Source organism: Hippoglossus hippoglossus, chromosome 14, assembly GCF_009819705.1.
Source record: "Hippoglossus hippoglossus isolate fHipHip1 chromosome 14, fHipHip1.pri, whole genome shotgun sequence".
Lineage (NCBI taxonomy): Eukaryota > Metazoa > Chordata > Actinopteri > Pleuronectiformes > Pleuronectidae > Hippoglossus > Hippoglossus hippoglossus.
Window position 1 is genome coordinate 2,500,501 of NC_047164.1, and position 17,814 is coordinate 2,518,314.

At 44.4% G+C, this 17,814-nt stretch overlaps 2 protein-coding genes across 10 annotated transcripts in view; one reads left to right on the plus strand and one right to left on the minus strand.

Moving 5' to 3' along the window:
• klf8 (Kruppel-like factor 8) overlaps window positions 1–9,970 on the minus strand; it is a 58,527-nt gene extending 48,557 nt beyond the window's left edge. For all 4 annotated transcript variants that reach the window (XM_034605815.1, XM_034605813.1, XM_034605814.1 and 1 more), the window contains exon 1: window positions 9,846–9,970. In XM_034605815.1, the coding sequence (XP_034461706.1) occupies window positions 9,846–9,872 (27 nt within the window). In that variant the 5' untranslated portion in view covers window positions 9,873–9,970. The remainder of the gene's footprint in view (window positions 1–9,845) is intronic.
• rbm41 (RNA binding motif protein 41) lies at window positions 9,761–16,134 on the plus strand. Of its 6 annotated transcripts, none has more exons than XM_034605818.1 (8): window positions 9,761–9,777; window positions 10,978–11,107; window positions 12,268–12,384; window positions 12,944–13,145; window positions 13,422–13,635; window positions 14,222–14,730; window positions 15,413–15,560; window positions 15,780–16,134. In XM_034605818.1, exons 2-8 carry the CDS (start codon window positions 11,100–11,102, stop codon window positions 15,917–15,919), a joined length of 1,338 nt encoding a protein of 445 aa, XP_034461709.1. In that variant the 5' UTR covers window positions 9,761–9,777; window positions 10,978–11,099; the 3' UTR covers window positions 15,920–16,134. The 6 variants fall into 6 exon arrangements, with proteins under 6 accessions (XP_034461709.1, XP_034461711.1, XP_034461708.1 ...); XM_034605820.1 differs by lacking the exon at window positions 9,761–9,777 and adding an exon at window positions 9,849–9,962 and having other exon boundaries at window positions 13,422–13,626; XM_034605817.1 differs by lacking the exon at window positions 9,761–9,777 and adding an exon at window positions 9,944–9,964 and having other exon boundaries at window positions 10,980–11,107.
• The last annotated feature ends 1,680 nt before the right edge of the window (window positions 16,135–17,814 follow it).

Below are 17,814 nucleotides of genomic sequence, written 5' to 3' on the forward strand. Positions count from 1 at the left end.
AACCCACTTACTGAAATGATCCTGCTGTATTCTCACATGGTCTCACTCTGACATCTGCCTTAGTGCAGGTGTGAAAGCTGCTTCGCTCTGGTTCAAAGTTGTGAGGCAGAGGAGATTGAAATATCAAGGTCGGGCCTCCAGCTCAGCGTCGCACCGTGAACTCTGTGTGATGCGTGGACACACGTCGCTTGATGCTCGGTATTTATCAGCTTCAAAACATTGTGAACTTAGCGATGGTGTCAAGGGTTGAATTTTCGGGTATCGTGACAGTAGAATCAGCCCGTTTCTCTCTGCTCTGCCGACACCATATAAATGCTGCTGTGTGTCTATAAATAGCTCTAAACCCCGGGGGCAGGCCAGCCTGAGCAAGGCTGCCCAGCGAAAAACAGGGAAAAAAGAAAACCCACCGTGGCACCACCAACAATTCTGCTTCTCCCCTGAGCTGCTCTGCTGAGTCCAGGCAGGAAAGTCTGTAAACTGCCTCCCAGACACCGCAGGATACAGTGCAGCAGATTAACAACAAGTGAACACGCTCTCTCGCCTGAATAATGCAGACGCAGTGTGGACGACTAAATCTTAAGAAGTGCCGTCCCACCAGATCTGAGCAAAATCAGGCCGATCCCTCACGCAACATGTTTCTGTTCAAAAGGAAGTTTAACCCCTTTTTTATTACTTAACCAAACTTCACGATCAAACATGAGTGATACAACATCTCTTTTCAAAACCATCGGCATTCCTCTGCAGCTACAACGGACTCAGATCATCTCGTTTCAGTCTTTTACCCCTAAGAAATAAAATAAACCAGACTGCAAGGATTTGCTCTGATTCGGCCAAAAGAGCATCAATGAGATCCAGCACTGAAAAGGCAAGATCTCTCAGTCCAGAGCTCCGTGCAGGTCATTCAAGTCTTTCCACACCAGCTCAGAAAGCTCGGACAACCACTTCTTTATGGAGCTGGCTTGGTGCACGGGGACATGTTGAGACAAAGAAGTGGAGACAGAATTATCAACTGTTGCCACAAAGTTGGACAACTAAAATATAACAGTTGCTGTAATGTAAAATAAGGAGCCAAACAATGGAACAATGAACTGTTGAGTCCGAGGAGGAAAATGTGCTTAGATTTCAGTATGTTCCACCAATAATGTCATGTAGTTGATCCTCCAACCACCAGTGGCAGCAGCGAGTGCACCTTTTCTTAGCAGCACTCCAGCAGGTAAGACAAACAGGAAGTTAATTTCACCTGATTTGTGATGTGATGTGATGACGGTACGGTTGCAGGAACCATCTTTACCATCATGGATTTAACTTGTCTAATAAAAGCGATGTAACGTGAACCATGTCTCATGTTTTACTACGACTTAAAAATATGACCAATATGACCAAATAGGGAGGATTTTTATCGAAAGGAGGAAACGCCTCAAACTTATCTAAGCAATCGAAAAGACAAGCATCCAAATCTGTAGATAGGATTCAAGAGAGTTTCAAAGATTAACTTTATCTTAAAATCATGTTGTCAAAGTGTTAATTTCCTGAAATGCTCCCAAGTTCTTGGAAAGATCGAACCTCAGTTGTTGTGACTTCCTGCTCTAAAGGAAGAGGCGTCTCTCAGGTGAATAGTGGTTTTTTTTATTAAGCTGCACTCCCCTGATATTGATTTTTTTTCCTCCTCAAGAAACTCATTCACTGGCTTTTTTATTTTCACTGTTCTTCCTGTAACAAATTTTATGAACCTCAAAGTGACTGAAATTTCTATCGTGCGTCAGCCCCCGGATCAAGTGTAGCATAAATTACGACGCGTACCATAACCTCACAGTGGATAGCATAAATGAAACGGCGTGTCACTGATTGCAGTTTTATAGCATCAGTGTGGTTTTCTTTTTTTGTCACAGTCTTATCTTCGCTCTCCCATCCCAGGAACTCCGGCTTCACTGAACATCGACTACCTGTTTGTCTCAGTAAAGCTCTCAGTTAATTTGGTTTATATTTACATCTAATACAGCATGTGGTCAAAATATACTTTATCAGGAATATGAAAGGGGTTCAAATTACTGATATTTTGGGCATTTTCTTACAAGGTATTTGTAGATTTCTTTTTATTACATTACATCTGCTGAGGAGGTTATATTTTCACCTCTGTCTGTCTGTCGGTTGGTTAGTTGGTTGGGTATTGGCTTGGGTAGTTTGTTTGTTTGTCAGGTCAGTTGGTTGGTTGGTTAGTTGGTTAGTTGGTTGGTTGGTTGACTGGCTGGTTGGTTGGTTGGTTGGTTGGTTGGTTGGTTGATTGGTTGATTGGCTGGTTGGTTGGTTGGTTGGTTGACTGGCTGGCTGGTTGGTTGGTTGGTTGGTTGGTTGGCTGGCTGGTTGGTTGGTTGGTTGATTGGCAGGATTATTAAAAACTACTGAATAGATTTCCACAAAACCAAGAAGGCCAAGTGAGAACTCATTAAACTCATGTGTAATGTTGGGTTTCTCTATAAATTCTAAGGTCTCTTAAAATTTTTATTTTAGTTCATTCATTTTTTGCCATGGATTTTGTGAAGCACTTTGTAACCTTGTTTAGATTTAATTTATTATATTATTATTTTCAGCAATTTCCCAGAAGGTGATTCATGGATCTTGATGAAGAAATTAAGTAAACATTTAGGGGACTGATATCTACTGTGAGTCGTTTGGTGCAGATCCAAATAAATGTGGTTTCATAAGGGGACTGTTGGGTCTTTATGATAAAATTAAACCTTTATGAAAATATAACAACTTGCTTATCTGCGCAGGCCTTATTTGTCTCTGTGGTTTAATACAGAAAACAGAGACTGAGGACATCAAGAGGTGACATCTACCTCCCTCCTGCTCTCCAGCCTTTTCTATTCCCATTAATTCTCAATGATTCAGTGACTGAATGGCCCCGGACAGAACGCCACTCGCCAGCAATGACCCTTGTGATGATCCTAACGCACCCAGTCCATTCCTCACACTGTGTCTTCATACCTCTGATTTATCTCTTTTGTCGAGCACACACACACACACAAGCGTTCAGGCAGCGAGCCGGCCGAGTCATCCACAGAAACACTTGGTTAAAGGTGGAAACAAGCCACCATGAGGGAACACATCAACGTCTCACCCCTTCTCTCTTTCTTCTCCCCAAACTCCTCCATCTCACCCGGTGTTCACGGAGACATTATACATGTCGGCACAGTCAACCGTCATCTGTCCCCCTTGCCCCTCGTCCCCGCTGGTCGCTTTTAATGTCGGCGATTGAGGAACTGAACCCTATTGTACCGCTGCAACCGCCGTAAATTACTCCGAATAAGAGCATCGCATAAAACAGAAAATGGAAAAGTGCAGTGAGCCAGTTCGCGCCGACACCTCCACACCACCTGGAAAACACTCTCCGCACACTTATTAGGGAGCCCTTAGCTCAGCCAGCGGAGCGTGAGAGCCCTAATCTCCAGTGCCTTTAAATTACAAATGCACCCCCAGGTACTTCTACATCATTACAAAGAATCGATTTATGACATCCAGCACGTGCCAAGTCTATCTTTGTGTTGAGGCTGTGCGATTCCAGTGCACCTCCTTTCCCCTTCAACCATTACCTCACCTATACTTCCTCTTCACTGTGGGTCTTCCTCCATTTCCCAGAAGGTGCAGCAAGGTCACATTCACCTCCCATTACCGGGGAGGAACTGGTGCACTGAGCATCTGTGACATCACGTTGCAAAACTCTGACGTAAGATTGTCAAACAGGTAATTCCTCTCCAAGTATTTAAGTTTAGGAGACGTTTTTTTTGCGTAATCCAACAAACAACTGGACATGAGTTAAAAAAACGTTTCCTCTTTGGTGGATTCAACTAATAACTAACTATGTTTTCACTTCCATTCACTGAGCCTCAACTGAAACTGTCCTCCCCCTGCTTCCACTTTTTAAAATGATCAGAGCTCCCAAAACGGACAGTATCGTCATTAAAACCTCGAAAAAGGTTGTGACCCTGAAATGTTTCTGCAACACTAATATCAGAAGTGATTGGCAGGTCAGGCCGACAGCGAAGGTCACATTCCGTCTTTAACAGGCAGTTTAAAAACCCTATTTGGTGGCACATTCAAGGAAGCTCCAAAATCCGAGAACGATTTGTGATCTTCTGAAGAGCACCACTTAAGAAAAACAGGCAAACACAGATGTCGCGTTGAGGTTAATTGAATTGCATTGAAGTTATTTTTCCTCAAATCGCTCTCTGCTGTTTACTGCATTGCCACGCAACGTCAACACATAAAGGTGACGCTCCATTGTGGGCGAAAATCGTTTGCACAAGTCTCTGCAGGTTGATTTTAACGATGTATTGAAATTGAGTGGATCCGGTTGTTACAAAGAAGCAAGAACGTAGATTGGACAACACGCAGTTCTCTTTATAACAGCTATAATGTTTTCTGCAGTGTTGCTGTTAAGTTTCTGCCCAATCAGGATTCCCACATGGGTTCCTCTCTGTGGAAGACCCTGCAGTCTGTGGCTGTAAATCAACTCGTACACGCTTCCACCATCGCTCGGGTAATTAGTGTTACACAAACATTCCTGGGTCGAAACATTTAGAGGTTTTAGAGGCAAAATTTGTCCTCTCTTCTGATTGATATCCTCGCTGAGAGGTTTAAAAGGTGGGAGACGGGCCTTCGCACTGGGGCTCCAAAGAGGTTCAGGTGTTTACGCTCAGAGAATGAAGTGAAGAAAGTATAGATATAGTTCAGAGGCTACGGACAATAGTTTTAGCTCTGTTAGTAAGAATCTCTGTCCACACTAATGCACATGACCATACACAGGGCGGTGTGTGTGCAGCTGTTAACAGGAAGCAGGTTGGTTGCTAAACTACGAATGAGAAACAGCAAAGGTGAAAAGTGAGAGCAGGGGTTTCTTTTCTTGGACCCACAACGAGGTGGAACTGTTACTGACGCTCTCAACGCTTTGCATTCACCTCTGGGGGAAAGCAAATTGTTTCCAAACTTCCAGACTAAAACACGACCCCTGAGTTTTGCTGAAAGTAGCGGAAAAAAATAAAATGTAAAAGTGTGAATGTAGCAAACAATTTTACAGTTTTTTCTGTCCCAGAGTCAGAAACAAATAACCATGAGCATATCAGCGTCCAAGACGTGAGAAAACTAAGTGGTGCATAAACTAAGGTGAGGTGAGGGGGTGTTTTTCTCAGACTTTTAAAAAGCAACACCCAGTCTATGCTCTGCTAAATGAACCTGAGAGGATGTTGAAATAACCAGTTGAAATAACAGTTAACCAAAACTCCATGACCGGAAAATTGGAATAGGTAGCCCTGACGTTGTGTACATACTGCCATGAAAACCTGTTCAGGAACAGTTGTGTAACATTCTCCTTCCGTTGACACCACTGAGTTCATCCAGTTCTCAACGTTCCAGATGTTGATCAGACAGCGAGAAGTGGCAAAAAATGTTATTATCTTTATTTATTAATTCGATTTTTGGAAACACAGATAAACCTCGAGTGTCGATCTGACCCGAGAGCTGCTGCTCGGAGATTCTAACTGAATTTTGGAGGCTGGCGTGACACACTGGCAACAGCTGGCTGATTCTAGTCCCTCCACCCATCCATGTCATCCTGACAACTCAGTAAGCTGTGTGTGTGTGTGTGTGTGTGTGTGTGTGTGTGTGTGTGTGTGTGTGTGTGTGTGTGTGTGTGTGTGTGTGTGTGTGTGTGTGTGTGTCCACCATGTGTGTGTGTTTGTGTTCCTATGTGGAGAAGGGGGCATATACATAAATACACACACACGCACAATGTCCAATAACCGACTAGTTTGGTAAAATGTTGTACAGCATAGTTAATTATTAGCTACTGTGCGGAATCACCATAGACACACACACACACAGGCTCTTCTACTCACACACGCACACACAGACACACAAACACGCTCTCACACAGGCAGACTTTGTATTCAAGAAGCCTTTACTGCTTATGCCCTGCCCAGGAATGTACAGTCCAGCTGATTCCGGACACACACACACACACACACACACACACACACACACACACACACACACACACACACACACACACACACACACACACACACACACACACACACACACACACACACACACACACACACCAGTTATTTTCACTTCCAATATCGCCTCAACGACAATGAGAGGAAATTGATTTCTGCTCAGACCGTGTCAAAAAACTTATCATCAGGGTCAAAGGTCAACGTAAAAACACAAAGTCCGAGGGAAAGAAAAGTTTCCCAAGAGTTTCATGAACTTTAATGTAGAGCCACTAACGAGGAAACCATGACAAATCCTCTTATATGTTCATTATAGTCACTTTACCTGCTGTTATTAGTCACATTTTACATGAACTTCTTATGTAAGTGAGGAAACGCCACACAACTTAAAGTAATAACCCACAATATTTAGACAGTCTGAATAAATAAACTTCAGTGTTCTCGTAAAAGCTTTTACAGTCACTGTTTTAAACAAGAGTTGATAAGTACTTTTTTATAAGTGAAGAAAGAAATGTGGCCCAAACAGACACGTCAACGCCTCCAGCTCGGAGAGAAGATTTCACCGAGGACAACTGGACCTGATCCAAACTGTGAATAATTACTGAAATGCTTTTTTCCTGAGCTTCACACCACACACCACACTCTCCCCTCTCTGAAAGCACCGGTTATACCAACACCACATGATCAGAGCTGAAGGGGAGTCAGCTGGGAGCCACAGAGACACGACACAAGGTGGCCCTGGTCCACCTGGGTAGGCCTGAATATGATAATAAGTTGCACCCGGGCCCGACTTGTGTCCCGTATCAGATCCTGGATAACAGGGGTCAGCTGAAAACCTCTGTGTCACAATCCCACAAGTGCAACGCAGAGAAAAACACACACAGCAACGACCTCATGGAGACTCAGATGAAGTGAAGACAAAGTCAAAGCTTGATCTGAATTCAACACACGGAAACCCAAAGGAGACGTATCATGGTTTTTTGTGTTTCTTTCCTTTTGTGTGGATGTAAAAGTTGCAATGTTCGGACCAAACTTCCCAGGATGTCATATGACAAATGTATGTCTAGCGGATAGTTTGGCACAACAACTAAAATATACCGTTTTGTTACAGTTTCCAGGCTGAAGGACACGTTTGCTCCAAAAGGCTTCGAGGTACGTTTTTATCTGGTTTGGTGGGTGTTGGCCAATCAGCAGCGCCGTGTGTATAGATACAGTTTTCTACAAATGGGGCATGCTGCTGTTTGGTGATCGCATAAACTGAAGTTGTACTGTTCTAAGTATTTTTATAACGAAGTTATTTAATGTCAATTACCTAAGAACGCCAGGAATAACCTTCTCAGCTGCCATAGTTGTAACGTGTTCGTATCACAAAAGGTTGTTTAAGACGTTGTTTTGTTTGGGCTGATGAAAGCGGAGGCCGACATTTCCGACATGCCCTGAAAACAGTTGACCAATCACAACAGATTGGACCCAGCTGGCCAATCAGAGCAGACAGGGCTTCATCAGGAGGCGGGTCTTAAAGAGACAGAAGCTAAAAATAGGAGTTTCAGACAGAGGCTGAAAAGAGGAGCTGCAGCAACGGACAGTTTGAGGACTTTTTCTGAACATTACAGCATGTGACCCTTTTCAAGTTATCACACTAATTAAAATCATCAACCTGAAGGTGACGTCTACTTCACAGTTGCACCGCTGCTTGTATCTGGTCATTTCTTCTCAACCCTGCTGCTTGAACTTCTTTTGTTCTTTGTCTCAGACTCACACATCCGCATGCGACAAAGACAAATGTGGGAAAAGTCTCCAACGTGAAGCAGCAGCTCAGGTTGAACCTTTTCCATTGTGTTCAGAACCCACTGAGAAGGTCTGGCTGCAGATTTCAGCAGATTTAGTGTGTTTGGCAGATCCGGAGCTTGTGACTCAGTGCAGTGTGGGGTAGAGAGCGGTCTCCTTCAGTCACACAGCCACAGACAGATCTATCGGTTTCCACTTAGGTCCCATATTTAAACACTTACAGTATCTGTATTATTTATACGTCTGTTAAACACGTCTCTAATGAGTTCATCCTTCAGTGGCCTCAGACCAGCTGCCGTACGTGTTCTGACCGAGGATTACTCAGAACCCAAATCTGACCACACCCAAGTTTGAGCTTTGCTTTCGCTTTGATTAAATACACACCTGTAAGTCCTTTGTGACGCCATCTTGCCCATTTATGACACACAGACATAAAACCAACGGCCAGAGAAGTAGAAATGTCCTCTGAGGCCGTCCTCACTGTACTCCGTGTCTCCAGGACCACATTTTACAGAGATAACACAACTCACAGGGTGAAAACAACACAAAGAACACACCGCCACAGCAGGTGACAAAAGTGCTGATTGGATTTTATACCACTTTTCTGAGGACCTCTTTCTAACCCCCCCCCCCCCCCCCCCCCCCCCCCCACACGTGGATGAATTTTGCTGCTGATTGAAATAACCACCAACAGCCAGTCGCTGCTCTGCACAGGTTTAATTGGATCAACTATAGTGGGTCAAGTAAACGTAAAGTTATGAAGATGAGCATTCTCTTTTGGAGGAAATGCGATTTAGATGCGATTTGAAATGCAAAAAAATAAAGACGTCGTTCGTTGTCGTTCCTTCAACTCAATAAAAAAATGGCGGTCAGTCTGCCAGAAAGGCGTCACTACCAAGCGGACCAATCACAGCTCTTGTTGCCTGCGTTGCCACGACGCGTAGTTACGTCAGTGTAGGATTCTGCGTAGGTTACACGTCTACACGTGGGCTACGGCGTCGCTGCGTGAATTGGGCTTAACACTTGTGATTGATATCCATGTTGTGTTACCAAAGGGGATCATGTGATAGGAGATGAATGAGTGTCTACGTAATCTTATTCCAAAAATCTCTGTTTGCCAGTTTTCAAACTATAACCGCACCAAACTTCTCTGTTATAGCGGCTCTAAACCTCCGAGGTAGTGTGGACACCAGACAGAGCAGAGTCGATGAGTTTTCAAATAAAAACGCAGTGATGTGGATTCAGCCTCTGACTCGTGTGTCTGGACAAATGTCTCCATCGTTCTTCAAACCAGCAGATTGTGGATCTGCCGTGAAGCCACTGACCTGCCCCCCCCTGACAGTCTGATCACATCACCACATGTCACTCACAGTGTTTGGAGCAACCTGGCAGCCTGACTGTCACACACAAACACACTCACGCCGAGGAGGGACTCACTCCAAGGCACAAGTCAGGCAGCAGGGCCCTTAAAAGTGTAGCTGGAGGCGGTGCACCTGGCTGCTTCCCAGGCTCGGTGTGTTCGCATGTTTCAGCGGTGGCTGCTGGCCCTTTAAAAAGATAAGATGGAGTCCTACAAGCTGCAGTTTGTGTGCCTTCCGTTTCCTCCCTGCCTCCTCGGAGATCACAGAGCATTTCAGATTTGGACCCCGAACCGACCTCACCTCGGAGGGGGAGACGGGGAGCGAGGCGCGCGGGGGCACGGATGTGGAGAGAGAGAGAGAGAGAGGGAGAGAGAGAGGGAGGGAGGTTTCTCTGCGCGGTGCTTGTTGCAATGCAATGAGGTCGCTGTTACAAAACTCCTGCGCTAATTGCAAAATAAACTGCCCCCCACCTCTCTCTCTCACACACAGACACACACACAGACACTCTCTCTCTCTCTCTCTCTCTCTGCAAGGCTCCACTCGCTGACATTCATATCTGGCACATGTTGATCTGACAGTGACAACCCTCCGTGCGTAAAGGCGCATCAGCCGCACAGGTAGACGAGGCTCTCTCTCTCCTCCGCCTCCACGCACCACCGGGGCAAAGTCAAGAACGTGCACTTACTTTCTTGTTACGGGTCTCCGTGTGCATCTCGGTTGCCGGAGCGGTGCGGCGGCGGAGGGGTGGAGCAGCGGGAGCAGGAGGGGGCTCGGCCGGGGCTTTGGGTGTAGCTCTATCTGGGTAAGAACTGGGGCTGGAGGAGGAACGGAGGGGCGGGGGGGGGGCTAGTTTTCCACCTTTTGTTACAGTGAATTCTCGGGGTGTCCCTGCCTCTTCCAGTTCATATCCGCAGCGTCGAAGGCTCCTTGTTTTGAATCCTCGACCCCCCCAAATAAAAAATAAAGACAGCCAGTCTCTGTGCGTGTGCGCGCCTCTGCCTCTCTCTGTGTGTCGGCGTGTTGTTGCCGTGTAACTCAAGGGCTGGGCTCTCTCTCTCTGCCTTTTCCTCCTCCGCCTCTCCCTGCTTGTGACCCCACCCTGCGTCCCCACCCCTCATCTCTCTGTCAGTCAGGAGCTGCGCAGCCCTGCAGAGGAGCGGGGAGAGGAGCCGAGCCCGGCCGCCGCCCGCCCGCCCGCCGGCCACCCGACACCGGCTGCAGGCTGCAGGCGGCCGGGCATGCGTGCAGCAGGAGCACCAGCCCCGCACCTCGCTAATGCACGATCATTTTTTTTAAATCACATGCATGCGACCCAACCACCTTCTCATCTCTCCTGTGCATTCACATGCCGACCCCCCCCCGCCCCCCTTTCACAAACATGAATGCCTTGCTGCAGCAGCGGGCTGCTCATTGTGGAGAGAAGCGCCCATGTCACCTTACTGACGTCAGCCAGCAGGCTAATTGAGGACACTAGGGCTGGGTGGGGAGGGCGGAGGCGAGCGGAGTGTGCTCTGCGAAGCTTTGCAGCATTTTGCTTGATTTACCAGGACACACAGACGAGCACAGTTACAACCACACCCCGAGCAATGAAGCAGGGTGTGGCACGCTTAAGGATTTATTTTACATAAACCTAGATTTCACGGTAGAGCAAATATAATGTGTATTTCTACTGTGAGAATAACATCGATCCGAAACCTATCTGATCACAGAGAGTCTCATCTATTTCTGTATAATATGTATAATATAGTATAACATATTTATATTTGTGATCTCTAAATGAACCTGAAGTCTTTGTTGTTGGTTTATTTTTCACGCAGAAGAAACAGAATGAGAGAATATCGCGTTTGAGCTTCGTTTGGGCCTCAAGCCGTGATTCTACTACATTTCCCATGATTCCTTGCGCCCCATTCGCCGGAACCGGAAGCATACAGGCGGAAGCATGCGAAGGTAAACAAAACCACACACAAGTACATTTACACCAGTTTGAATATTTAAACTGCGTTTTGTTTTGTTTTTATACTCGTTTTTACTGCATGGTTAATAAAAAATATGACTTTACGATACGTACATTGTACATCGTTCACGTCTGGCAACGCTGTTGTCATGGAGATAGCCGCAGCGTGCTAAGCTAGCAGTGGCTAGCTAGCTACGCTTTATGTTTTGATTTGAAAACACGTTAAATGGGACTTTTTACTTTTATTCTAACGTAATGTGCTAAGTCTTAGCTTAGCATCGACTCACGTGTAGCTTCTGAGCTCATCCGGGGTCTTGAGAAATGTTTAAATAAAGCGAGTTACAGAGAAATCTAAAAGTTAAAAGTAGTAGAAGCACGTGAGCCTCTTTTCCTCTGTGTCTTAAACTGGTGAAGGTGGTTTGTATCAGAGCAACTGGAGGAAGAAGTGTCTTTTATTTATGTTCATATAATAATATACTTTATTTATGCTGCACTTTTAAAAAACAGAGTTTACAAAGTGCTTTGACATTAAAGCAAGACAAGTAAATATAAGAGAAATAATAAATCAGCAGGATGTGATGAGACAACCACGTTTAGGTTGGAAACAAATTAAATGAATATATGACTCTGGTGGAACTAGAAATGCTTATTTCTAATCACAATTCACATAAGTGATATGGTCAGTTATGTCCTCATCAGTGCATTTTATTGTTGAGCCTGTTACACTTGTAAAATGTTTAAAAGTAAATGTAGTAGCTTTTATTTGACGTCTTTCCTTAGTTCACGTCAGATACTGTAAATATGTGGTTGAGTGAGCAATTACTGATGAAATCTACAATACGTGATATGTAATTTCATAATTGTCTTGGCAATTGTCTTGCAAAGTATTGAAAGTAAACTAAAATGCAGATTGTATTTGACAGAATAAGATTCCTGACAAATTAAAATACAAAATAAGAAACGTCCTTGTAAAAAAAAGCTGCCCTGCAGTGACCTAATGTTTTTCTTGTGTTATATATTTTAGTTGCTCCGATACATTAACAGTTTGGGTGTGGTACAGTAAGCAAGTGTCTACACAGAATACTGTAATATGAGGATGTTAGCGGTGGTGGTTGTATCAGCATCTGACGTCTCCCTGTGTTATGTCCCTCAGAGTGAGCCGGCAGGCCTGTGACGATGGTCCGCTGCTGGAGGAGCAGGAGACGGAGGGACAGCGGCAGCTGCACAGCCTCCTGCTGCAGCAGCTTCACACTGACGTGGACTTCGAGCGGTCAGAGACCATCTGTTTGTATCTGCGGATACATTTTATTTTTAGAATGAAAATATGACATGATCATTTAAAAGGGAAACTGTTTTTAAACCCTCTCATTACGTGATGATGACAATACATGGATGAATTGTACAGCAGTGATTCACAATCAACACTAAACAAAAATTAAACTGAGAAAATCAGTGGTTTGTCTCTGCTCTGTGGGAAAAGAGTGTCTGCAGCATTATCTCCACCAGAATCCTCTGTGGGTATAAAAAAAGAAAATCCAACACTCTTGTAACTCTGAGGCGCTTTGGATGAAAGTGTCAGTCAAAGTCTCTGTTACGTAACCTTCACAGTGTCCCACAGAGCCGCCGGGAGGATTTTATAAACACCCCCCCCGGGACCACAGATTCTTACACAGGCATCTTTTTTTATCAGAAATGTCTCTTTGTAAAACTTCAGAAACACTTTTAAGGCAACGTGACATTGAAAACCCAGTCTTTAACAGACAGAGCTGTGTTTGGATCCTACGTCCTCATTTACACAATCTCACATTCATATTTATGCTGTTTCACAGATGTGTAGCCAAAAAGAAGTGCTTCGCCCCAGCGGCGCTCTATAAGCCGTTCGGGCAGCAGGCGGCCGGTGTGAGGAGCCTGTCCCAGTTCCAGGCCCTGCAGGACGGGGAGAAGGAGCTGGCCAGTCTGCGGGAGCTGGGCCTCACTGATACTGAGATCCAGGTGTGGCAGAGCAGAGACACACCAGAGGCAATGGAGAAGGTAAAACCAGCTGGAGACAGTCAGGTGTCTGACAACAGGAGGAGCCGGGTTCGATTTCTTGTCCTGTATGTGTGGAGTTTGTGTGTTTCCTCTGGTTTGCTCTGGTTTCCTTTATTCTGTGTGAAACCCTTCTCACATTTTCTACTGCTTTGCATATGTGTATTATCTTATGGACCACATCTAACTTCCTTTATCTCAGAGGAAACATAGAAGTACACACTAAATATAAACCTGACCCTAAACTAATCTCTGACGCTTGTCTTTATGCCCACGCAGTCCCATGGCGTGTGCGTAGCTCCGGGGGCGAAGCAGCAGCGTCTCCAGGTGATCAGAGACAAGATTGAAGCGAGGGCAGAGCTCCTGGCCCGCCCACAGCGCTTCGCCACCAGCCAGCCACTGTCACGGCGGGAGATGGAGATCGAACAAGCTCTGTTCCAGGGAAACGAGCGTCTGGGTTTCCTCTCTGCACTTTACCACCGAGGTATGGAGGGTTAGAGTCGTCAGGACCTGTGGAGAAGATTGTTTGGGACTTAATCCTGGTGCCACTGCATCCCGCCCTTGGATAAAAGGAAGACAACGAATAGATGGAGCCTCTCAAACCCAAACATAATAGATGCAAAAGAAACAAGAGCAGGTTTATTCACTGCTTAAAGTAAATGAGAATAAATAGAGTAAAAGCTAAATTAGGTAAAATGATCTTATCTACATCTCAGGCCTTTAATTACAGCCTCCATACATCTTCAATTCAGTTTAAAAGTCTTAAATATGTTGTTTTTACTTCTTAACATACTGGAGTTTGTTTCTTTTAAGAAGAAATCATTGTTTTTACTTTTAACTCTTGGATAATTATGAAATTGGTCTAATTTTCAATTTGAAATAAGGTTTATCTTTCAAATCAAAAGCAATAAAATCAGCAAGCAAACAAATCTATGATCCTGGAATTATCACATAAGTTAAAGAAGTTAGAATGAATAAAGTATAAGAAATATGTATAAAATTAAATGTTCTGTTGCAGTTGCGAGACACTGTTGAATTTAAGTCAGATAATCTCATTGAGGTTGTGTTTCTCTCCACAGAGGAAGATAACCACGATGGACAACAGCAGGCAACGTCCTCCAATCCAATGGACACTCTCTACAGAGACGTTCTCAGTGCGGAGACACAACAAGCGTCTTTACAGGACTGGGAGGAAGAACCAGCACAAGTGTCCACACACAGAACTTTATCTGACCAATCACAGACCTCACAGACAGAGAACGACCAATCAGAAGACAGGACAGAGAATCTATCAGCACCGCAGGATGAAAACAGGAGATCATCAGACGAACCAGAGTCCAGCGGAGACGCCTCAGAGCGGCAACACAAACAGGAGCCAACACGACCAGCTGCTCCTCCAGAGATAAAGATCAACCAGCCAATCGGCAGTCTGGATGGAGCGGCGAAGGCGGGGTCAGTGGGACTGCTGACCCTCAGAGGAAAGATCGAGACGATCACGGACGAGGAAATCCTCCAGAACCGTGAATGTGAGGACGGGATCCGGAGCATCCAGAGGTTCCGAAGCTACCAGCCCGGAAAACCCTCCAAGGTATCGACAGCGACACCTAGTGGCCACAAACATAGACCGTCAGTAAAGATGGACGTCACATCTCCACTTCCTCCCAAAATATCCAGGATATGGGCGTCGCCATCTTGTGCTGGTGAAGTCATTTAGAGTCATTTGTTTCTCTCCGGTGGAGCTACGATAAGAGACGTTATATCACCTCTAAGTATAAACCTCCACTTAACTGTGGTTTTCATCAGAGTTTATACTTTTAATTCTGAGTCCGACCTCCAGTTTTATTTGTCACTGGTGATAAACAGTCATAAAATGTTGCTTTTAAAAACGTATTCAACACTTTGAAATGCAGTGACGTCCCTCAGGAGGAAAATAAGAGCATAAGAACATACTGGGTTTAATCAGCAGATCTTTGACACCTTCAAAAGTATTGAAATGAGAAAGATTAACATCAGTGGGGTGAGAACCACCAACTCACAGATTCGACTTGTCTCAGAGTGATAATTGCTGTGGCCTGTAACGACTGTACATGTGGTTATCTGCTGTCTTTACAGGAGTGAGATGAGAAGATCGATATGACTTTCATGTCTGAGCTGTAACCTCAGGGGGACGTTCACGAGTACAATTAACAGGATATGATGCAGGCACACTCCACAACGTGTGGTGTTGACGTGCGTCCTCATCATTTCTGTCTTCGTGTGACCCCCTGTAGGTTCTGTGTGTGAAGAACCTGAGTGCACAGGCGTCAGCGGCCCAGCTGGTGGCACTGTTCTCCAGGTTTGAGCCGGAGAACGGGCCTGCGGTCGTTTACCGCCTGCTGACGGGAAGGATGAAGGGTCAGGCCTTCATCACTCTGCCAGGTGAGGGAGGGCGGGGGAGAGGGAAGGAGGGAGGGATGAGGTAATGGAGGGACAAAGGGAGGAGGAGATGGAAGGAGGGACGGAGGAGGGGAGGGAGCCTCCTACCCTCTGTTACCAGGGACTTGTTGGTCATGATGTTTCTGAACCTCAGCTCCGTACTTCCCATCATGTTCCACAGTGGCTCTGTTATTAGCTGCATTTATTTTTTTCCTTTGGCAGATGCTGAAACGGCCCAGAATGCTTTGCGGTTGATCCATGGATACCGGTTGCTAGGGAAACCTCTGGTGGTCGAGTTCGGCCGTGAGCGACAGGAGGAGGAGAAACAGAAGAAGGAAGAGCAGCAGGGGGAGGAGAAATAATTTATAATGTTTATAATACATCAATAATAAATCAATACATATTTATTTACTGTAAAAAGTTGTCGTCTTCGGCAGTTTCCTTTTTAATAAACGTCTGTTTTACATCAAACTGTAATTATGAAATAAAATAACTTCTCTTTTTACTTTTTATTGTCATTTTGATAACTCTGTATTTATGACAACAAAAGCATCAGATTTAATAAAAAAAAATGAAAAACTTGTATTTCCTCATGTTTTCAATATTTCGCTTTAATTTATCTCCAGATTTAAATAAAGTACTTGGTATTTGGTTCCATAACTAATATCAGCCTCAAACATGTAAATATATATATTTAATTTTATGTTTAGACTGAAATTAAAATTTCTTTCAGGATCAATAATTCTTCATATAAATAATTATTTAATAAGTCATATTTTTTATAATTTCTTTTAAATGTCTAATAAATTGCCATATCAAAAATGACATTTTTACATGAATGAGACTATGACCAGTTATTGTTTACACACTTACTGCTTTTATTCAGTGTCATTCTCAGTTTGGACACTAGATGGAGCTCTTCAGTCATTACCATCAGGAGAGGATCCACACAAACCCTAAAATATACACATTTAAAATATATATAATATATTTATAAAGTTGCTTGTTGAAGACTCAGCTTGTCTTTCTACAGAATTTTGAAAAGTTGATGTTTCCTATGAAGAATAAAACCAGTTTTGTTCTTGAGGAAAATAAATGTTCCCCTAAAAGTTTTTCTTTGAATTGTTTAGTTATTTTATTTTCTGCTTTCGGAAGTTTAGATTTAACCAATTTAAATACATTGACTTTAACATAATAATGTGTTTTTAATCTCATAATTAAAATAAAGTATACATAGGGACCATAGGACAAATGTGGGTCAAGCATCAAGGAGACATAAGGAATCTTATAGAGGGAATAATATGAGCTGAGACTCGCAGTTTGATATATTCTTAAAATAAAATAAAAGGCTTCAGCAGCCGCCAAACTTTGGAACGACTTTTACGACACGTGTTACTGCTTCTAAATCTCTTCTCATTTCGATGTATTTTATTTACTTATAATATGTTTTTTTCCACCGTATGTATTTATTCCCTACAGCCCTTGTGTACCCACTGGCCCAGGCATGTTCCCACTGTGACAGAGCGTGTGCAGCAGCATCTGTTTTTCAGTCCCGTGTTTGTCTTTCTCACAGCCTCAGTGTGTGCAGGTCCCTGTAGTTCACTTATCTCTGCTGCTCTCTCGGTCAAGTTCTGTCCCCAGACTCCAATTTCCCCCCCCCCCCCCGAGCTCGACGAGCCACAGCAGTGTTATAGGTTTGAATTCTTCCAAAAGTGAGGATGTGGAAACACCACTGGTCAAATAACCCGAATCCCACCTGACCTCAAGACTCTGGACAAATAAAAAAACTGAGCATAACTAAAGGAATACCATGTCTTTATTTTATTATAAGACCCCACAGACTTATAATGAAGTGTTTATATGTTGCCCTGCAGGTCCAATGTCTGCTGCTCGCATCACACTCTTCTCTGACCCTGTGAAAGGTCGATTACAGACTCATAAACATCTGCACTGATTCAAATACAACGAGTGCCCCCCCCCCCCCCCCCCCCCCCCCCCCCCACCACCACCACCACCACCTTCCGAGCCTCGAATCTAAAACTGACTATTAACAGCTCTATCACAGTAAAGTGACCCGGTGAGAATGAGCAGGTCAGAGTAACGATCGGTCCGTTGGTGAAACTCAAAGCTGTCATCGATCGTCCGAGAGCCGAGGCTCTGTTTGATCAGGTCTGTTTGTGTTGATGTTCTGTTTGCCTTCAGTTCAGGGCTGTGATCTTTTCCCCATTCCACACTGTAACAACACCACCGCCTGTAA